This window comes from Trematomus bernacchii, unplaced genomic scaffold, assembly GCF_902827165.1.
Source record: "Trematomus bernacchii unplaced genomic scaffold, fTreBer1.1, whole genome shotgun sequence".
In the NCBI taxonomy this organism is placed as follows: domain Eukaryota; kingdom Metazoa; phylum Chordata; class Actinopteri; order Perciformes; family Nototheniidae; genus Trematomus; species Trematomus bernacchii.
This window is the reverse complement of record NW_022987671.1, coordinates 1,187,379-1,202,341: the sequence shown is the minus strand read 5'-3', so window position 1 is coordinate 1,202,341 and position 14,963 is coordinate 1,187,379. Positions and strand designations below refer to the sequence as shown.

The following is a 14,963-nucleotide window of genomic DNA, read 5'->3' as shown; positions in this document are numbered from 1 at the left end:
CACACACTGTGCCCGTCTCCCCGCGGACGACAGGAAGCGAAGAGCGGACGCTCTCGCTGCTGCGGCCGAGCCCGTGAACGGCGGCCTCATGTCCCTGGAGCCGAGTGCCGGGCAGGTGTCGGACGACTCCTACCCCGCCTCCCTCCACGGTTCACCGTACGGTTCTCCCCTCCCTCCTCTCCCCCAGACGGGGGAGACAGAGTTGGAGCAGGGTGCCAGCTTGGCGGACGAGCACGCGGTCCCCTTCTCCGTCACCACGGCGCTGCCGGTGATAGGTGGCATCCTAGGGGAACTACCGGAGATCATATGCAAGGCGGCCGCCTGCAGAGGTCTCCCCGTTCCCCCAGCTCAGGAGAGGTGTGCTCCGGACGATATGACCGGAGTTTTTTCGCGGGGACAGACGGTCAGGAGTGACCCGGTCTGGCCACGCTTCCCCGCCATCAGGAGGTACCAGGAGGGGGCGGCGGCGAACCCGAGGACCCTGAAGGCTCCGGTGGCCACATTTGTTCCCCTCACCAAGGTGGAGGGGTTCACAGATGCTGGTTTCCCAGCCACCCCTTCTTTGGAGCCGAGCCTGACGGCGTTTTTTGGGGTGAGACAGGCCAACGTGATCGCCGGACGGCGCCCTACGTTGGCCTCCACCAGGGACCAGTATGTTGCCCGCCAGGCCGACCGGGTGCACCAGTGTGCCTTTCAGGCGTCGGCGGCGGCAAACAACATCGCGCTGCTGTCCAACTCGGTGGTGACGCTGGTGGAGCGGTCCACCACCTTGGCCGCTGACGAAGCGGAGGAGATCGCCAAGGCTGCCAGCACGACGCTCACACTGTGTGCGTCTGTTGCTGTCTCCCAGGCTAGAATCGCCGCGTGGGTGACGCAAATCCAGCGCCACCTCTGGCTGCAGCAGGCGTCCGTTACAGAAACGGCCAGGAAAGTGCTGCTGGATGCTCCAATCAGCCCGGACGGGCTGTTCGGACCCCAGTTCCACGCCATGGTGGAATCCATGAAGGCGGCTGCGGAACAGGCGGACGACATCCGCCAGCACGTCAGCTGGCTCCAGCCTGCTGGGCGGCACCAACACCCGCAGCAGCCGCAGCAGCCGCAGCGTCCAACCCGGCCACAGCGGCAGGCGGAGAGGTACCAACGGGAATCGCTGCGTCAGCGCCCGTCGGCGGCGGCAGGGGCTCCGCCCCGCGTCTCCGCTCCCCCGCCACCCCAGAGACGGAGGGGTCTCTCGGCGGTGAGCCAACGGGGAGGGAGGCACTCCCGCTCTGTATCCGCTCCTCGTGAGCCTCCAAGAAAACAGAGCCGCCTTTGACGTGTTGGGGGGGATAGTGAGAGAAATAAAATGGGTTCATTTTCCAACTTTTTGTCTGAGTCATCAGTATCATCAAGTGTTTCTCACATATCCTCCACTCTGTGTAAACCAGCTGTCTATAACCTATCGGTTAGTAGCCAGCAGGGTTCGTTGCGAAAACCTGCACTTTTTTAATCTATCGGTTAATAAACTGCAGAGTTCGCCAACTAAGCCAGCTGCCACCAATCTGTTGATTAGTAGGCAGCAGGGCTCGCTGCAGAAGCCTGCTGGTTTTAACCTATCGGTTAATAAACCGCAGAGCTCGCGGCATTCCTCTGTCCGAGATACGTCTCCTACACACGGTCATAATAAACCCATGAGCGCCGTTATAACGCCTCATGTGGTCAACACTGCATACATCTCCATTCATCCCCTGAGCGTGTACACGCCTCATGATGAGAGCCAGAGTGAAACGCAGCGTGTGGAGGCTCCCTCACAGCCCTTTCGCTTCAGGCCCACCTTGGGTTGCCTCACAGGCAGCGGCGGAAAGGGCTCTGACGTGGCTCGTCGCCAAGACGACCACAGAACATCTCGACCATGTGCGCCCGCTCTCAGAGAATTTCTCAGAGTGACAGCGCGTGTGTCTGATGGACAGATGGATGAGCAGGCTGATCAGCAGAGGGTACACCCTGCAGTTCGCCTCCCCCCCCCCACAGTTCAATGGGATACAGGAAACACTCCTGTCATCCCAAGAACAGTGTCTTGCGCTCCAAGCAGAGCTGCGGGAACTCCTGTTGAAAGAGGCTATTTCCAGGGTTCCTCAAGGGGAAGAAAATCAGGGGTATTACTCCCGCTATTTTCTTGTCCCGAAAAAGACAGGGGGGGATGAGATCCATCCTTGATCTGTCAGTATTCCCATGCTGACAATCAAACAGGTGCTGGAATGTGTTCACCAGGACGACTGGTTCACTTCCACCTGAAGGATGATGCATATACTTCCATACCCACCATCCCGAAACACAGGAAATTCCTGCGTTTCTCTTTTCAGGAAATATCAGACCAGACAATCGTCTGCTGTTTGGATGTTCCCTGGCTCCTCGCATTTTGTGTAGAGAAGGCTGGAGCCACTACACAGAGAGGAGGGATGAGAATGAGGTTTTTTCTCTGGACGACCTGCTATTTGCTATAGGCTCGATCCAGCATGAGGAAGTCGCTTTACAGACGTTACATCTCGTATCGCATCTGTCAAAGCCTGGGTTTCATAATGTATTTGGAGAAAAGCTGCCCTCTTCCCTCTCAGACATTCATTTATCTGGGAGTGGAATTAAACTCAGCCACCAGAGCGCGCTCTTGCGGCAGCGAGTGGAGGAACTGCAGCGAGATCTCCTCCGGCGTGTCTAAAACCCGCACAGCCCTCTCCGTGACGCAGCTGCTTGGCATTCGCATCAGCTGGTCACGCGGTGATCCCCATGGGTCTCCCCCACAGGAGAAGACTCCAGAGGTGGGTCATTCGCTGCAGAAGCCTGCTGTTTTAACCTATTGGGTTATAAACTGCATAGCTCGCGGCATTCCTCTGTCTCAGATATGCCTCCTACAGAGCACGGTCATGACGACCATTACAGTATATCACAGAGAAGCCTCTCCAACGGGGGAGTGAGACCCATCCTTGATCTATCAGTATTCCCATGCTGACGATCAAACAGGTGCTGGAATGTGTTCACCAGGACGACTGGTTCACTTCCACCTGAAGGATGATGCATATACTTCCATACCCACCATCCCGAAACACAGGGAATTCCTGCGTTTCTCTTTCAGGGAATATCAGACCAGACAATCGTCTGCTGTTTGGATGTTCCCTGGCTCCTCGCATTTTGTCTAGAGAAGGCTGGAGCCACTACACAGAGAGGAGGGATGAGAATGAGGTTTTTTCTCTGGTCGACCTGCTGTTTGCTATAGGCTCGATCCAGCATGAGGAAGTCGCTTTACAGACGTTACATCTCGTATCGCATCTGTCAAAGCTCAAAGATCCCCATGGGTCTCCCCCACAGGAGGAGACTCCAGAGGTGGGTCATTCGCTGCAGAAAGCCTGCTGTTTTAACCTATTGGTTTATAAACTGCATAGCTCGCTCGAGTTGTCCTCTTCCCCCCCAGACATTCATTTATCTGCGAGTGGAATAAAACTCAGCAACAGAGTGCGGCTCTCGCTGCACCGAGTGGAGGAACTGACAGCTCCCTATCCAGCGTGTCACATCCCACAGCGTGGTGACAGCCCTCTCCGTGATACAGCTGCTCAGCATGACGTCAGCTGATCACGTGGGGATTCCCCGGGGTCTCCCCCACAGGAGGAGTCTCCAGAGGTGGTTCATTCGCCCACGCACTGACCCCGTGCGTCAGGGGTAAATGTGCTGGAGCTGTTCTCCGGGTTGGGAAGTATTCCAGCACTTCGCCCCGTTGCTGTACAATCAAACATGTGTTGATTCGCCCAGCCAACAGGCCACGGCAGCCTACCTCAATCGCCAGGGAGGACAGCCGTTTATGCTAAACCGGCTTCATGCCTAAGGCTAAGGTCATCACAAACTTTTTTAGGTCAAGAGTGATCACCCTGGCTGGCTTCTTTCCCCCTCCTCAAAGCCAGAGGAATGTTTCCTCCTCCACGGCTTTGCACGGAGGAATGTCAGTGGAAGACATTTGCACTGTTGCATCTTGGTCTTCTCCCTGTTCATTCATTCAATTTTATTGAGGGATGTCTCCCATCTGACACACCCTGTGCTGAGTGTCCTGTCAGAGTGAGTGACGTCAGGGATCCAGCTGTGCGCCTCTCTCCTGCCTCGGCACACGGAGAGTGGCCTGTATTTCCCTCTTAAGAGAGGGACGTCCCCCTTTTTTCCCCTGACACATTTCGTACGGAATGTATTGTCAGAGTGTGTGATGTTGGGGACCCAGCTGTGGGTTCTGATCTGTATCTGTGAGCGTGACAGAGATTGTGTATGTTCATTTAAATGTCTGTATATTTTTACACAGCCGCTTTAGCCGCTATCCTGGCTCGGGTCAATTTGAGCTGAACAGTACCAAAGAGTGCAAAATGTGAACAGAACACAGGGGTTAATTAAGTCTTTAAACTTTAACGTAATCATTTACAGTGTAGGAATGTGACTGAGTACTCATGGGCCCCACAACATAACTTATACATGTACACATACACACACTGATTTCAAATACAGGAAACCACAGACTGAGTTACAATATTTTATTGACATTCTTGAGTTCTATTACATAAAAGTACATTTTTTAAATGCATTTTGGTTCAGACATTTCATTTTGGTTAAATGCATGGAAATGGCAAAACCCGAAGATACATCAAAAACTCTTTACTAAATATTTAAAATGGTATTTTATTTAATAAGTCTGAACCTGCCTAAACTCTCATTCAGAGGTTGGAACATTTCTTTGTCATATTTAGATATTAAATGTGGGGTAGATAAGTTTGAGAAACCGGCTCGAGATACACTTTTTGTTATATTCCATGGAATGCTCTTAAAGGGCCCATGTCATGGCCATTTCCACTGATCATAATTACATTGTTGAGGTATACTAAAATAGATTTATACTGTGCAATTTTCCAAACTCACATTGGTTTCGCATACAGCATCTCTGTCAAGCATGTGTATTCAGCAGTATTCACTTTCTCCACTAAACGACTCGTTGGAGCTCTTGCCCCCCCCTCCCTGTGAGCCTAGTGTGCTCCGATTGGTCAGCTCGGCCACTCGTTCTGATTAGTCAACCACCAGAGAGGCTGCGCCCATGTCAGTGCTTTTCCCGGCTGCTCTCAGCGTAACATCAGTCTTATCATGGCGTCGGTACAGCGGTATATTTTATATACATATATATTTTTAACTGTTGTTATAGAAGAGTGTGACGGCCTCAGGGCCTTTGTCTTACGGTGGGGTGGAGCTGAAGAGGGTAATCAGCGCGATCACGGACACCTCCGTAGCCGGTGCTATTAATCCCAGCGGCCCGGAGTCTCTCTCCAAAGCGGCTGCAGAAGGACGAACTGAGCGACCCTCTCCCCTCGACCACCTGTCTCTGCATTTACTACAATAAATGTGCCGTGGTTTTGTAAACTCGTGTATGTCTCCTTGTCTTTCCGTTGTGGCCTACGAGCGACTCTCATAACAAAGAGTAAGTTATTTTTACCCGTTATAAACTACTACTGTTTGATGAGAAATCAAATCATGGTTTGCTATATATGAATTCAGGGAAGAAAGGATAGGCCTACTAAGTATTTCCATTAAACTTTATTTTTAGAAATGTACAAAATGAACATAAATATACATATATACACGGTATATCATCCATTCCTCCTCCTCGCATCTTGCCTGCGCACAGTCGGTGCGGTGCCTTTTAGCACCCTCAGTAGTAGTAGAATCCCTTCCCCGTCATGGATTGTCCGCCAGGATCTGGCTGGACGAAATCAAATGCAAATCACAAAATATTAGAGAAACTTAGTTGTTTTAGATTTGTTAGTAGTAGTTGTGTAATGAACAGCTTGCCTGCTAATATGCTAACCTAGCTTTGTTTACCTTGGTAGCTAACACGATATGAACGTTAGCTTGGAGGAAAGGCAACTATAATGCAGTGTAATAAAACTACTATGAACAAAAGCTAGTGGTTCATATTAGGCTAGCAATAACGTGTTTATAATTGCAATCGTATACGGGTATTCTGCTACGTTCGGTCATACAATGTAACTTGCATGAATACATTGTTTTGCGCTAGCATACAGCTAGCCTCGTTAGCTACATGCAGTATATGTACGGTCACAATGTACGGTAAATCACAGTACAGTATACTGTATGAGTATTCCGTGTGTGTGACTGCAGACATTCTCCTGCCATGACAAACATGTAAGGCCATCTGCTGACATTGTAGTTGATATATTTAAACGCTAGCAACGTAGCATCACAAAAATGTTTTTCTCCGTGTGTTAGATCGCTACGCCAGCTATAATGTAATTACGTTTCGCGACTGACCGGCAAATCACCCGGAGTATACTGTCAATAGGTATTTTGTGTGTGAATGCAGACATTCTCCTGCTATGAGATACATGTATGCAAGGCCATCTGCTGATATTAGAGTTGATATATGGAAACTCTAGCAACTTAGTTAGCACTGTGTCAATGGCTTAGCAGTCCAACACAGTTTACACATTTAAACAGTCTTGTTTGATAAATACACAAATAACAATGCAAACTTACAGGTTGTATACCCAGATCTTCCCCTGCTCCAAACGGTCCAAACAAGCTGTGCATATCCGGCCTCAAACTGGGCAATGTTTTGGAAGCTGCTGGTGTGGCCATAGCTCTTCGGGATTGGTCCATTTCGTTCCGGGTACCGCATGACATCAGGCGGTACCCGGAACTAAATGGAAGACTCAAATGGGCAGTGACGTATCTCCAACGAGGCGTTTTGGGGAGGTATTTTCTGTGTTAGAGTTTTACTCGCTACAGGGTGTACTTTGAGGGTTTTGACTCTGCACACCGTTTACATGCATAAAAACCTTCATAACACACAAGGGGACGGGTAATAACCGGAAAAGCATGACATGGGAGCTTTAACATCCCGATGGCAATGAATGCTTTGACAAAAAATCCATTAAAAAATCCATTAAAAAATCCATAACAAAATATCATCTGTGGAAGCCGTAATACTGTAAAAAGCACGACCAATCATTTTAGCCAGCCCGGCTAAAATAACTGGATGGCCTACCTGCCTGTCAGCCTTCCATCTCTGCACAAACTTATCTCGTGCCCTCATTGGTCATGTGCGCGTTCGTGTGTGTTGGAGGAGGGGCTCTGTAAGGAAGTGGCAGATTTTTTCCGGCTGTGTATTTTCAAATTCTAGCGATCTCGAGCTGGTTTCTCCAAAATTACATACCCCACCTTTAAATGTGAGCTCATCCTCCATTTCTTATTTCACCATCCTTCTTCTCTGCTTTATTTCTGATCTTGTTAAACAGATCGTTGAGGAGTTTATCATCATCAAGCTCACAAGACTGCTGGAGATTTGAGAAATGTTTAACGTTTTCTCTTTCCCCATCACTACGCAGTTACTATCTGTTCATTGTGAGCTTTGAAAAGCTACATGTCTTTATATAAATATGTCATTAGGTGAATTACACTCAACACTAGAGATATGATTTATTGACCTAACATTTAAATACAGACTACATTGCTGACATCACAGTTTCTTGATGTCTTAAGTTACGCTACAGTGGGACGTTTAATCAATTAAGATGTAGGAACAATCTGCTGCCTTTATAAACAGAAATGTAGCTCAAATTCATTTCCAGTTTACTTTTAATGGCTTCATGTACCTAGAAATAGTTGCTTTTTTTCTATGATGTCATGAAAAAAATTAATTGAGACCCAGTTGTGAATTAAACTGACATTTCTAATAAGATAGACCCTTAATACTTTCTTTTAAATCCTTTATTAAACAACAAAAGCACATTACACCCTCAATGTGAAGTCTACAGTCTTTTATTATAGGACATTATTGATTACTATGTTTGTCTTTACACATTAATTTCTGTTCCAACATTTTCATATTGAATTACACAATTCATTGCATACACACATTTTAACCTTTTGATTTGACAGAAGCCATCATTACGCCAGTTACAGGAAAGCCAAAGAAAACGTATCCGTATAACATCTTAAAAGCATCAATTCATGATATATAATTCGTCATACTTTTTTCTTGTGAAAGCAAAAGCTATCAAAGAACAAATTAGTACATTACTACATTACTATAGTTTAGAATGTTAACATCTTGGTTGTTGACAATCAGTCACCCTGTTATTATTTCATTGCAACTCACCACAGAAATAACTGATATTACTATAAATCACATCAAACAACAAAATCAAAAAGGTGACTGTGAAGATTAACAAGGAAGTATTCCAGAGGGTCAGACTGTATCATGGAAACCTGTGCAACTGTTAGTTTATCAAAACCAAGAAGTGAAAACTTTCCAACCTGCTTTCGCAATGGAACAAATCCCATCAATTATTGAAGGGCTCTCCTCAGCATCCTTCCTGGCCCTCTTCTCCTCCTCTTCTCTTATTCTCCTCTTCTCCGCCTTCATTTCTTTTTTGCCAGCTGCTTTTAGGCTTTCATCTTTTACTGTCATTCTCCTCATCTCCTCCACCATTTCTATTTTGTTAGCTTCTCTCAGCCTTGCCTCCTCTTCTCTTATTCTCCTCATCCCCTCCTCCAATTCTTTTTTGTTAGCTGCTTTTAGGCTTGCATGATCTTCTCTAATTTTCCTCATCTCCTCCTCCATTTCACTTTTACGAGCTTTCAACTGCCTTTCTATCCTCTCATTATCCTCTTTGATTTGTTGGAATTGTTTCTCATACTTTTCCTCTATTTTTTTTTCAAATTCCTCTTCCCGTTTGCGTATTTCTTCTTCTCTCTCTTTAAGGATTCTCTGTTTTTCCTCTTCTAGCTCCCTCTCTGCCTCCTGGAACATTGAACTGGTGTAATGGTTTCCTCCGTTCTTATCTGCTATATTTCTGATCTTGTCGAGCAGCTCTCTGACCTGAGAACGATCCTTCAACTTATTATTGAAGACGTGGTAGTGGTCGTTACATCTGGCCACAAGTTCCTGCAGCTCTTTGCTTTCCTTCAAGAACTCTTCAATAGGTTGGTCTTCGAGCAGGTCACCGTGGGTAAAGAGGACCATGCTGTATCTGTCTGCTTCCTCTCCAAAGATTTCCTGAATCTTCTGCACTGTCTGTTTTTCTTCCTCTGTGAATCTGCCCAGTCTGATGACGACCAGGAAGATATGGGGTCCAGGAGAAGCATAACCAATGCTCTGTGCAACGTTCTTTCTGGTCTCCTCTTCTTCAATCTTGGTGTCAAACAGACCAGGAGTGTCAATAACCTTAACTATTTGTCCATCAACTTCACTAACGGCATTAGAACAGTTTACAGTCATGGATTTAGCAGAGAACTTTGATTCAAAGGACTTTTTTCCCAGAATGGTGTTTCCTGTGGCGCTCTTCCCAACACCGGTCTTCCCCACCATCACAATCCGGAGTACCTCGTTATTGTACGTGTTCGATTCTGATCGGTGGGCTGAAAAAAATTAAGAAATATTTAGCAATCTCTGTATTTATAAAATGGTTCAACTACCAAATGAACAATGTTGACAGTGAGGGGGGGGGGGGCTCAATAAGGTTTAATAATCTAGAATATGTGTAGAATCTATGTCATTCAATTGATGTTTTTCATTTATTCCTGTAGACGCTATTAGCACCATAGAAAGCATTTATTAGGTGAATGGCAGGTTTGGTGATAAAGGTAGTGGGTCTGTCAATGTCAAGTGATGCACCTTGAAGGGACCTTGTTTTTCCTTTTCCGGAGCAAGAGAGAGGCACCATGATGAACACAAGTACTGGAAATTAAAATCAAACTAAATGGTAATCTTTCCTGGATGTTTGACTTCTTAATTGCGTACAACCTGAACTGAAATGGTGCAGCAGTGGCCTCTAGCTGTACATTCATCTTAATGAGAAAACTTTTTTGACTGATAAAAAAGTAGTTAATAGTTTAGTTTCTATCTTTCATACTTTCAGACTACAAATCACCCCATTTTGGGCCTAAACATTTTTTTAAAGGTATAAATTGCCTTTAGTTATAATCAGGAGCCCAAAGAAACTTCTGACTGGCTGCCCCTAAATATTCTTATTATTCTTAATAAGTTTCATGTAGTCTTGTGAACGTTTTGTAAAATCAAGTAAAAGCAGTGATGCATTCACAAAATTGGGAGTGTATCACCCAGGCTCTCAAAATGCTTGGAATTTAATTTGTATTGGACTGTTTTGATCAGTTAATTATTAGGAAATATGACCACCTACATATCCAATCTATAAATATGTATTTAGATAAGTTGCAATCATCATCAACGATAAAGTTTATTCACTTACCATTGTGGGCATGTTTGCTGGCCATAGTTGGCTATGGAGGGAGGAGCTGGTCTGCTGCTGAGCTGAAGAAGTGAAGTTAGTCTGCAACAACACCTCCTTAAATACAGACTTCATGAAGCAAACCACACCCACACACACTGCTGACATCACAGTCTGGAGTTCAGCTCCAGTGGGATGAAATATAGCCTGTTTAAAAGAACAGTTGTCATTTCTTGTAAATGCTGATGGGAGGGTGAACTGTTTCTAGTTATCTAAATGAACGATGAACATGCAGGTGGACTTGATATACTAGCTGTGCTAAAAACAGACAATAAACAATAAAGGACGTGAATCAACACATTCCAACGATCATTGAAGAGCTGAGAAAAAACAGCCGTGAAACTATGAATGTGTGTGAACGGGTGAATGCTGATGTGCAAAGAACATTGAGGGCTGATATCTAAAATATGTTGTTTGTTAAATTTTTAAAAATCTGAACACGTTAGGCTATATTTCCCTTCGTTCTGTTTATTAAGCCAGGGTAAGATGTTAAACATTTTAATCTATGAATCATCCCACTGGAGCTGAACTTCAGACTGTGATGTCAGCAGTGTGTGTGGGTGTGGTTTGCTGCATGAAGTCTGTATTTAAGGAGGTGTTGTTGCAGACTAACTTCACTTCCTCAGCTCAGCAGCAGACCAGCTCCTCCCTCCATCACCAACTATGGACAGCAAATTTGCCCGAAATGGTAAGTGAATAAACTTTATCGTTGATGATGATTGCAACTTATCTAAATACATATTTATAGATTGGATATGTAGGTGGTCATATTTCCTAATAATGAACTGATCAAAACAGTCCCATAAAAATAAAATTCTAAGCATTTTGAGAGCCTGGGTGATACACTCCCAATTTTGGGAATGCATCACTGCTTTTACTTGATTTTACAAAATGTTCACAAGACTACATGAAACTTATTAAGAATAATAAGAATATTTAGGGGTAGCCAGTCAGAAGTTTGTTTGGGCTCCTGATTATAACTAAAGGCAATTTATACCTTTAAAAGTTTTTTTAGGCCCAAAATGGGGTGATTTGTAGAAGCATGAAAGATAGAAACTAAACATGTTGTAGTGACTATTTGTAAAAAAAAAATTCTTATTAAAATAAATGTACAGCTAGAGGCCACTGCTGCACCATTTCAGTGCAGGTTGTACACAGGCAGTTAAGAAGTCAAACATCCAGGCAAGAGTACCATTTAGAGTGATTTTAATTTCCAGTATTTGTGTTCATCATGGTGCCTCTCTCTTGCTCTGGTAAAGAAAAAACAAGGTCCCTTCAAGGTGCATCACTTGACATTGACAGACCCACTACCTTTATCACAAAACCTGCCATTCACCTAATAAATGCTTTCTATGTTGAGAATAGCGTCTACAGGAATCAATAAAAAATATCAATTGAATGACATAGCTTCTAGACATGTTCTAGATCAGGGGTCGGCAACCCCTGGCACGCGTGCCAGCATTGGCACGCGGCACCGTAACCAGTGGCACACTAGGAATAAGTGGAATAAGTGTGCAAAGAATTTAAATTGTATTTTCGGATCCTGAACGAGACCGCCGCCAGAGCGCGTCTCCCCGTTACCTGCAGAAGGAAGCCATGCAGGCAGCGCAGCCCCGCTCTCTTTAACTCCAGGTGACTTTCTGCCGCTTTCCTCCGTGGTGCAGGGCTGATCGTTTCACCACGGAAGAAAGCACTTCACAAATTGTAGTACCCATAAGGAGCTTTACAAAAGCCGCAGTGTTTGCGTGGCTGTGTCTTTAGTTGAAAGCCCAGTGGCGATCTGCTCATCTCTCATTGAAATAATATGCTACAAAGGGGCGGACTGACAATCTGTGTGTTGAACTTTCCTGTCGGCTCCCAGACCGTAGTCGAGGAGGGCAGAAGCAACAAGCTTCAGGTTCAATAACCCACTTTAGCTTAAATGACTGGAGAGAGGCGAGCTCTTCTTGGGAGGCCGTTGCATTTATTTAGCTGTTCTTCTGTTTCACAAAATACATCACAGACCTCTGTTTTTCTGCTGCCTCGTTTCACTTCCAGAAACATACACACGCCACACCCCTCTCTCTCTCTCTCTTAAAGGGACAGCGATCTCATCTCACTCTGCATGACCCTAATATCATAATATGTGTGTTCGAGAGCAGGGGTTCCCAACCCCCGGTCCGCGAAATAGCTGTGAGTTTATTGTAATATTTGCAGAATTATAAATATATAAAAATATTTTATCATAATATTTTTTTCAAAAAGTGTTTAATGTTCGCACCTATGCCACCAGTCATATTATTTCATCCAGTAGCTAGTTAATCTTTCACCAGAAAACCGTTGAAAATGGCTTTTATGATGTTCCGAGGGATTCGGCGGCTATAAGGTCTCAGCCTCTTGTGCGCACGAGCATGTTACCGGTGCGCCAAGTACGAAGAGAAGCGCACAGGAGACAACCGTTTGATTGCAGACTGTTATGTGTATGTGGGGAAATGGTGGTGCATACATTATTTGAGATATATTTCAAACTCGGACTTCATTTTAAGGACATGTCGGCCAGGGGTGTAGACCTATTTGTTTAAGCACCGGATTGGCAAAACAGGAGAGTAAGCCAGTCTGCCTTGATCTATGAATTAATGTCCGGGACTCTCACGGTATCTGCTGCCCGCAGCTGTTTTATAGAAGGAAAACCTCCTTCACTTCATGAAATGGCTGCAACATCAGGAGGCAGCGGGACGTATACTCGGTAAAGAGCTGTGCCTTTTTACGCACCGCCTTCGCTGTGTTTAACTTAATCAGAACAGTTTAAGAGTGACTGCAGGCTGCTACGTGTTAACCACACACACATCTACACATCGAACTGCTCGATTACTCCCCCTTTTATTAGTTTTATGAAGGAGATGTCCAGTCAGTCACCAAGGCGCATGATGTGTGTGTATGTGCTCTGCTCAGCTCAGCTCTGTGTGTTCGGTGTATTTGTGTCTGTCCGCCACCGGCATATATGCGGCTGTTCCCAAAATAAATTAGTTTAATCTTAATCTCGATGTAGTGCTAAATGCTAAATGTCGGGAGTGCACCGGAACGAACGACACTATCATAATATATTCTGAAAACAAATGCCAGTGTCACACACACACACACACACACACACACACACACACACACACACACACACACACACACACACACACACACACACACACTCACACACACACACACACACCCTGGCGACCGGACATCTCCTTCATAATGCGCCTTCTCCTCGTTTTCCCAGCATTCACTGGATTATCCGTAAATCATACAAACAAAACCAAAACGTTGATTTATCTGTTTTCCCGTTTGGGTTTAAAAACTGAATAACGTCGGTTTTTTGGTTTTCCGAAAAACCAAAAAACAACACCGGTTCTTTTTTAAACTTAGTTAATATGTTTTGGATGCATATTGTTCTAGTATTTGTTCAGGCTGTTACATACAATTGGCCTCTGTTGCTACCTGCTGGTGGTGAGTAAATATTAAAATCAGTTAAAATTGACAACCTCTACCGGTCCTTGGCACAATAAAGGTTGGGAACCCCTGCTCTAGAACAGGTGTTCCCAACCTTTGTTGTGGCGCATTATGAAGGAGATGTCCGGTCGCCTGTGTGCACTCCCGACAGCATTTAGCACTACATCGAGATTAAGATTAAACTAATTTATTTTGGGAACAGCCGCATATATGCCGGTGTCGGACAGACACAAACACACCGAACACACAGAGCTGAGCTGAGCAGAGCACATACACACACACATCATGCGCCTTGGTGACTGACTGGACATCTCCTTCATAAAACTAATAAAAGGGGGAGTAATCGGGCAGTTCGATGTGTGTAGATGTGTGTGTGGTTAACACGTAGCAGCCTGCAGTCACTCTTAAACTGTTCTGATTAAGTTAAACACAGCGAAGGCGGTGCGTAAAAAGGCACAGCTCTTTACCGAGTATACGTCCCGCTGCCTCCTGATGCTGCAGCCATTTCATGAAGTGAAGGAGAGTTTCCTTCTATAAAACAGCTGCGGGCAGCAGATACCGTGAGAGTCCCGGACATTAATTCATAGATCAAGGCAGACTGGTTTACTCTCCTGTTTTGCCAATCCGGTGCTTAAACAAATAGCTCTACACCCCTGGCCGACATGTCCTTAAAATGAAGTCCGAGTTTGAAATATATCTCAAATAATGTATGCACCATCATTTCCCCACATAAACATAACAGTCTGCAATCAAACGGTTGTCTCCTGTGCATTCCTCTTCCTACTTGGCGCACCGGTAACATGCTCGTGCGCACAAGAGGCTGAGACCTTAGGTCCGCGGACCGGGGGTTGGGAACCCCTGTTCTAGAGAATCACAGAACGGACGATCGTCCTTATTATTATGCCGTTTAAACCAATTATTTAAATGTGTTTGTTAAATTCGGCATCATGTAAGTTGCGCTGACAGGTCCACACACTGCTTCCCCGCAGCGAGGCCCCCCCGCCCTCCTGTTGATAGTTCACGAGCGTCAAGCTCCTCAACCCCCCCCCCGTTGATAATTCTCGATCGTTGGCACGCTGATAACAATTTTTTTTCATATCAAAAAGGTTGCCGACCCCTGTTCTAGATTATTTAAACCATCTTGAGCCCTCCCCC

The 14,963-nt window shown here is 45.5% G+C and overlaps 1 protein-coding gene across 1 annotated transcript in view; it reads right to left on the bottom strand.

Moving 5' to 3' along the window:
• Positions 1 to 4,320: 4,320 nt before the first annotated feature.
• LOC117487470 (GTPase IMAP family member 9-like) overlaps positions 4,321 to 14,963 on the bottom strand; it is a 406,332-nt gene continuing 395,689 nt past the window's right edge. The window contains exons 2-3 of the mRNA XM_034136092.1: positions 8,332 to 9,435; positions 4,321 to 4,352 (exon numbers count right to left, since the gene is read on the bottom strand). Of these exons, the coding sequence (XP_033991983.1) occupies positions 4,321 to 4,352; positions 8,332 to 9,435 (1,136 nt within the window). The remainder of the gene's footprint in view (positions 4,353 to 8,331; positions 9,436 to 14,963) is intronic.